This window comes from Halichoeres trimaculatus, unplaced genomic scaffold, assembly GCF_033239565.1.
Source record: "Halichoeres trimaculatus isolate MK-OKI-2021-1 unplaced genomic scaffold, fHalTri1.1 fHalTri1_scaffold_14, whole genome shotgun sequence".
Taxonomy (NCBI): domain Eukaryota; kingdom Metazoa; phylum Chordata; class Actinopteri; order Labriformes; family Labridae; genus Halichoeres; species Halichoeres trimaculatus.
In genome coordinates, this window is record NW_027437192.1 from 20,536,563 (window position 1) to 20,544,333 (window position 7,771).

At 40.4% G+C, this 7,771-nt stretch overlaps 2 protein-coding genes across 2 annotated transcripts; one reads left to right on the forward strand and one right to left on the reverse strand.

Annotated features, from left to right (window-relative positions):
* The first annotated feature begins 591 nt into the window (after positions 1-591).
* Positions 592-2,670, forward strand: chrac1 (chromatin accessibility complex subunit 1). The gene is made up of 3 exons (XM_074687648.1): positions 592-821; positions 1,025-1,151; positions 1,734-2,670. Exons 1-3 carry the CDS (start codon positions 663-665, stop codon positions 1,811-1,813), a joined length of 366 nt encoding a protein of 121 aa, XP_074543749.1. The 5' UTR covers positions 592-662; the 3' UTR covers positions 1,814-2,670.
* Positions 2,671-2,750: 80 nt separating this feature from the next.
* LOC141803543 (uncharacterized) lies at positions 2,751-7,104 on the reverse strand. The gene is made up of 3 exons (XM_074687647.1): positions 6,988-7,104; positions 4,860-5,402; positions 2,751-3,184 (listed from the first exon to the last, which is right to left on the reverse strand). Exons 2-3 carry the CDS (start codon positions 5,390-5,392, stop codon positions 3,043-3,045), a joined length of 675 nt encoding a protein of 224 aa, XP_074543748.1. The 5' UTR covers positions 5,393-5,402; positions 6,988-7,104; the 3' UTR covers positions 2,751-3,042.
* Between the last annotated feature and the right edge of the window lie 667 nt (positions 7,105-7,771).

The window sequence follows — 7,771 nt, forward strand, 5'->3', positions numbered from 1 at the left end:
ACACACTCGGCATATATCATTGGACTTAATTAATGTATTTTTTCAGTGTACTGACTGCTTCTTGAGTGTGTGTGTGTGTGTGTGTGTGTGTGTGTGTGTGTGTGTGTGTGTGTGTGTGTGTGTGTGTGTGTGTGTGTGTGAGAGAGAGAGAGAGAGAGAGTGTGTGTGCCTGCAAGAGAAACAACAGAAATGTTTTTTGTTTTTTTTTTATTTTCTGAAGTAAATAAATATACATGGTTTAGATAACAATAATTAAAAAAGGCCAAATAAATAAGCGCCATGGAAACTTTCGTTAAAGCCATGCAACTTTCAAGACACTTAATGAAGAATGACTAGTGGAGAGTGACAGCACAGACAGAACAAATATGGCGAATGTTTGACAGGTACTATTTTTTTTCCTTTTATTTCTAAAGTAAAATTTAATTCTAAAATCCCGCTTATCATTTTGAACAAACGTTATTAAACCTGTAGTGTCCTGTCGATTTGCTTAAAAACAATGGGTAGTATACAAATGTTGCTCTACAGCAGCCACTCCAATCCAGCAGGTGGCGGTAGCCCTGTATTTTGGCGGGTAATTCTCGTAAGGAAAAAGACGACAGCATGCGTCACAGCCACAGTTCAAAACAATACTTCAAGTTCCGCCTGTCTGGCGCCGTGTCCTGATGAAGATGTCTCAAAATACTCCCGACAAAGACGAACAAACGTCAGCCAGTAAGAAAAACATCTCCCTCCCTATATCCAGAGTGAGGCTGATCATGAAAAGCTCTCCAGATGTCTCCAGCATCAACCAGGACGCCCTGTTTCTCACCACCAAGGCTACAGTAAGTCAAGCTGCAAGATGCTAACTCTTCGCTTCACTGAGCTCTGCTGCTTTCCAGCTCATCCATCCCACACCGCTGCTACTGCTAGCAGGGATTAGATCAGTGTGGGCCACCCAGATAAATACACAAGTCTCAGCTGCTGCAGTTTTAATAGAAGCTCACACTGTGCATCTTCTGATCTGACTTACCCTGTGTTGTTCCAGGAGCTGTTTGTCCAGCACTTGGCTCTGTGCTCCTTCAACAAAGGCTCTGGGAAAGAAACAAACAGCCTGTCATACAGCGACCTGGCTCACACCGCAGAGGAAACAGAAACTTTCCACTTCCTTACAGGTGAGGCAAAGCAAGAGTTTGATAACCCCGTGGATAACCGCAGAAATCTCCCTTTAATTCTAAAATCCGAGGGTAACAAGGAAAATTGAAATTACGACCCTGAAGTTTAGAAGTGTGGTTATAGTATGCACTTGGTACTTGTAGGCAGTCTATTATGTTTATTTTATCACAATGAAGAAAATCAGATTTACGACAGAGAATGGACCCCAAAGTTGAAACCATCTTTGACTATACCCTCTCTTTATGTTACCATATCACTTTAACTACTGATATTGTAATTGCACCATGTGTACTTACATTTAACATGATGCAGATCTGTCTTTCTAATCTAATGTTTCATCAACTCTCCCTGCTCGTCATTTGCCACATCACCTGTAAGGTCTACATTGAAACAACTGCAAACTCCAAAACCACAAGTCCAGTAGTTTCTTAAATAGCAAACAATAAAAGGCTGCTGCAATATTGGACTTTGAAATATTATTTTTGTGGCTGTTTACACTGCTTGAATGCATGTTGCTGTACAGCTACAGTTATGGGATAAGAAATGGAAGAAGTGTGACATGCTATCTTTTGAATTCACAGATATTTTGCCTAAGAAGATCCTGGCTAGTGATTACCTCAAGTCTCTGGAGCAAATGCAAGATGAGGAAGCTGATTATTGAGAAGGAACCCAGCTACATTCCACATCTGGATAGATGTTATCAAATGTACACATCAGTCATGGGGAGCAGATTGACTGCTTGGACAGGAAACACACTGAACTGTCTCATTTCTTTTAGATAGATTGCCAGAGATTGATGTAGTGTTCACTGGAGAAGTGAAATGTGAATCCAAATATCACCACCACACTGAATCTCAGAGGGACTCAGAAGCTGTATCAAATTTCTAGACTAAAGTCTGTATATCTTAATTTGAAACAACATGGTGAGCAAAGCAGGTTTGAATGAATCATTATGTGAAAACTGCAGTGTGTCCTGCAGAATTCATCACCTCTCCAAAGACAGTCCCACTGTAGGAGCTTAAACACTGTTGTTGCTAATAATCCTACTCTTGAATAGCAGGTTTAGACAATTTGTGATGTCACAGCAACTTAGCATGACCTGTTTCTGTAGACTTTGTTAAAGTTTCTAGTTGCATGCGTCTATAAATGTCATGCTCACATCAGTTAGATAGAAAATATTTTTTCAAAACAGCTCTTAGATCTCAACAGTTATGAATCCATTCCTCAGCAGAGATGTCTCAGATCCTGATTTGTACTTACCTTTAATTATTTCATTTGGGGGACTCTGGCAAATTTAAGACTGAATTGTGTGACTTTACTGCATCTTTGTTGTGCATGTTGTGTTTTTTCCTGTCATATTCAGTACAAAGTAAGTAGTTTACTTGAAAGCTTTCAGTCAGCTCTAAAGTACAAATACCTCGTTTTTTCACTTTAAGTAGAAGGCCACTGAATATGCTGTCTTTCCAAACAAGAACTCACACTGAGCCCAACAGATGTGACTATTTAAAGTGTAAATAACAGCTGACCATCTTACAAAGAATCTTCCTCATAAATGTACAAAAACTGTTTAGATTTGATATTAAAATAAAGATTCACCTTGTCTCATTCTTCTTGTATCTCATTCTTATCATCATAATCCTTGGGAAATCAAGCACAAAAAAGAGCTGAGAGAGATGATAAGATTTACCAGATGTGCATTTTCATCCCTGATAGTGAGAGGCTTATTTAATCTGCTGATTCCAGGTTACATGTTTTGTTTTTGGAGATGTATGCGTGGTACATAGTGCAAATCTACTACAGAGTAGCATAATCCTCCTGAGCATGCATTAGCTACATGAATATATAAATACAGTACAAATAGAGAGAAGGAGTCACAGGTCTTTGTCTTTGTCACTGTTGGATGAGTTTGTTCAGTCGAAGCTGCATGTTGATCAGATTCTTCTCCAAAGTAGAAAAGTTATCCTCCAGAGCATTAACCATGTTCTCTCTACCCTCGATGGCGTCCCTCGTGTTGGCCAGATTCATCTTCAAGCTGTGAGGGGAAAACACAAATGAGACACATTAATACTCTACTTTGCACAAGATTTATCTGGATAGCAGGAGTGTGTTCTGTCACATCTAACAGAGAGACAGTGCTGACTTTTATTCATTCTCTAAAAGCGTTCTGGTGCCAGAGCTGCATCTTGGCCAGATGTCTCAACAGACCACTGCTGGAAAACACTTGGAGTGAGTCAGCTGCTTGTTTTGTTTGTTTTTCCATTTTGGAATCTGAATCAGTGTTAGGTTTATGGGTAAATAAACAAAATAACACTGATCCTGAAATCCTGCCTCATTACTTACAGTTATGAATTAAAGAATAATCCCTCAGCTCGCGTGGATCAGTGTTTACACAGGCTTGGTTAATCTGTTCCTCTGGAGCTTTGGTAGACTTTTTCCCTTGAGTAGTTACAATGCAGAAATCATGGAGTGTATGTTCCTGTAATCCCCTCATCTTTAGTAACTAAGCCACAGTTATAAAGTACTTTTTGTAGATCTCATTAAATACTATCACAGAGTAAAAATCAGATTTGATAACCACGTTGCTTTTCAACCCCTCCGAGGACCTCTCTGTTTAGTGATTGTGTAACACATATTGAGGGGGTATTGGTTCAGAAAGGGTGGACAGCTGTGAAATCTTCTTTTGGCTGAAGGTAGCGACTCATGAGGATTGAGTAGTTACATAACAAATATTGTCTTCACTTGACGCTGTGCGCACATTTTTGAAATCTTGAGCAATTTCCTTAAAGATCACATGCTATTGCAGCTATGGCATTAAATAGTGACGGCTGATAATTGTTTGTTTCCTGGTCAATGCACGCCTCATTATGAACTGCCTTAAAGTCATTTCTTACACCTTGAGTTTGTGCTCCTTGAGCTTAATTTTAAGGCTTTTCACACTTGTACTGAAATAAAGGAGAAGAAAGAGTAGGCAATTACCAAGCCAGCAACCTGGATAAGTCCTTGTTCAAAGAGGCTGTGAGGAGTTTCTAAGTGATATTGAACAAGAGCTTGATTCAAACTTTGCAATGAGATTATCTGCACCAATTTAGGTTATTTCAAAATGCTACTTCTTAGTTTCCTGATCGTGTTAAGCAGGACTGGGTTAATTTACGGCACATCTAAGTCTTTATGACAACACCACTCTGGCTGACAAAGTTTGGAAGTGAGAAGAGAGATCTGTGTTTTTTTCTGCTGAAAAAACGATTTCTGTTATTAGTTTTGTAGTGATGGTGGACACAGGAGCTCAACTGTCAAACAGAAAAAAGATAGAAAAGCAGAAGAAAGATAAGGCTAAACAGGGGCTAAACTGTCTGATAATGTTCATTTCAATCCAAAGTCAGCAGTTATTCTGCAGTGGTCTGTTCAAACTTGAGAGTCTATCAATAAAATGAAGAGAGAGGTTAGATAGCTTGGTAGATGAATGACAGGACAAAATCAGTATTCACTAACCTTGTATATTACGGACATGTCTCAGAGCACTGGGCTGTCAGTAGCACAACATATGGATGGCTACTAAACTACAGTAAAACTGACGTTTGCTTATTGTCACATTTCAGACCTTAGCGCTATGTAACTGTCACTGTAATGAGAAATATGATTTTGTAGGCTCAAATAAAGGTTGATGGTAATAATGATAAAATGATGGTCAGTGGACACGTATTTCTCACCTGGTGAAGACCCCCTGCTCCTTCCCCTCCTTCCTCTTCTCCTCCAGAGAGACAAACACCGTCTCCATGGTCTGCATGGTTTCTACCACACTCTTGTGGTCCGTCTGGATCCCCAGGACTTCCTCTCTGGCTTGGTGTTCATATGAGATCCCACTGTCCTCCACCCCACTGGAGGTGGACACGGCCTGCAGGGCGGCCCTGTTCTGGAGAACCAGCAGACGGGACCTGGCAAACTCCTCTGGTCCGGCGATGTTCTCCCAACAGATTGCAGAGGTTGGAGGGAGCCAGAAGCGCTGGGAACAGTTGACTGGTTTTTCTGGAGTCTCTGTGACGAAGGGGCTGTCAGCAGGGAAGCTGTGGAGAAGGTGCAGAAGAGATGATCCAGAACCCCAGCCATCCCAGTCCTCAAACTCTGGTTTATCTGACTCTTGATCAGAGGGAAAAAGAGGAGAAGGGGGCTCTGTTGCTCCTCCTGAGAAGGAGACCACCATGAGGAGGCAGAGCACGGCCCCGCTTACTGCCCCCTGGAGCATCTCCAACTGTCTGACACAAGAAGTATGAGGCTTTGTTAGACTTGTGAAACACACACACACACACACACACACACACACACACACACACACACGCACATGCACAGCCCCAGCTGCAATGGCTGGAAAGGTCATTCGTTGGCATCATGCCACACTTTATTATCTGTTTGACAGTTTTTCCACTCAGGTCTTTTCCTGTAACTCAGCTTTTGTTTTATTCACATAACAGACGTCTAATTGAAAACACGACCACAGGCTACTGAACTTATAACAAAGCACAACTGGGACCTTTTCAGGGAGCAACAATGACATAACCACTGAAGTATGTGCAGAGATTATTTTGCATGTCAAGATGTTTATTCCCCAGACACTAATTAATTCAGTTAAGTTGAACTGTTTGGCTTTTAGCACTTGGCTTTTAATTTTACAGGCTAAGTTTGATTCCCCATTAATAACAAAACAATGCTGTTGATTAAAGCACATAGAGTCCACTTCAGTGTATTGTACAGAAGCCCGAAAGAAACATGAATCATCACTTCATTTTTATGAGGTATTATGCCTTAGTAGCATAATCTTCACTTCATGTTAGCTCATGAATGACATGATGTAAAGGTACTTTGTATTTAGGGGTCTGAACTTTAACATTGTGGTTACAGGACTCAAACCAGTTAGTTTCCTTTTGATCCTTTAATCCATGGTAACTTCAGAGGAAATTTGAGACGTCAAACTAAGTCCACAACCAGAAATTCCTTTGTCTGGCAAAGTTTGAATTTTTTTTTCACTACTTTTTTTTTTCACCCAATCAGTTTTCCAAAAGACGAACAGCGGCTTGGTGAAAGTGTAAAGCAGTTTCTAAATACTAAAGGAAATATTTGTTGGTCTTGTTCACTTCTAAAATCTTTTCAGAAAGGAGTGGAGTATTTAATCTGAGAGACTTTGGATATGACATTTTATGACATTTGATTTCTCTGTCACCTTTCTATATGTGAAGGCCTCAGTAAAAGGGACACATGACTTTTGAAAGTAAAAAAGGAAAATAGTGATAAATAAATCTCCTAAAACTAAATTTCTAGTAAACATTTTAAACTCTGTTTTTACTGTGGAGTAGATTTTTTTAACTTCAAAATGAGAAGGGGGGCGAACTTTTGGAAATATGGGATTACAAAACATAGGGAATAAAGCGAGCAGGACATGACATTTATATGTTGGGAGCGTGGTCTTTTATTTTGCCATGCTGAAAGCCAGAAAATCCAAAGTTTGAATGTCACCTTAGGGCTTCCATAGAATTCAAATTCCATGCTGACAGTTTCTTTCCTCTGAAGACAGTTTTAAGGACAACAACTTAAACATCTATTACCTTTGCACGTATGTTTTGTTTTGTTATGTATTGAATTTACTCGAGAAGTTACAGCCTATTCCCAAAAAGTAGCTTGACAGTTTGCCAGATTTTAAAAGTATCAAAGTTTGCGGAGCTCAACCAGAATCAACCTCCAAACTCCTCCTTTATCGCGTACTCTTATTTAGGGCGTATAAACGCATTTTTCTCTATCTCTCACAAAAATCGTTCACTTTTATCGTATGTATGTAATGTTTCTTACCCTGCAAAGAAAACTCCAGCGAAGAAGAAGGAGCAGTGTGTGAGGGCTGCGGCTCTCCCTTTGGGCTCTCCCCCGCTGCCTGCAGACGTCGGAAAAAATGACTGCAGCCTGTTAGGAGAGGTGTGAGTCACTATTTTCTGGGCCTGTAACAGCAGAGCCGGAGAAAAGCACTTTCCATCTGAGACTTTTAAGTAATTGAAGAAAATCTTAAGCCAAATATGATCAAATGAGCTCGTTTGTAGCTTGACAAACCCTAAGACGCTTGATTGAAACCCAAGTTTCAGGTCTTTCCTGCCTGGGACGTGACTTTTTTGGACAGGGAATCGGTTGAAATGTGCTGCTTTGTGTTCCTCTGGAGTCAAGGACAAAGTGAGTCTGTGAATGGAGCTGGAGGTGTGATGCTCCTGGAATTTATGAGCCATTTTACTATGTTTGAAACATGACTTGCCAGGCCTGAACTTGGATCACCTTTTGACTCCTAATGTGTTTAACACCCTGCTAATAAAAGCCTGTGCGTTGCAAAAGCTTATAAGATCAGAGACAGGCCCATAGACAACCTTCATTTTTCATTTTATCTAGGGTTTACAGTCTGCTTGTAGATTGTTTGGGAGGAATTTGGGATCAGTACTTGTCACTTGAGTTAATTAGGTGAATACTTGTATTTCCGGGGAATTGCCTTATGCGTACAAACTGACCTAAGCAACAAAGAATGAAGTCACATTTTGGCACAAACAGGAGAGAGTGTTCTGGGAAAGGACTGGCCACTAGGAACACACCCTCGGTT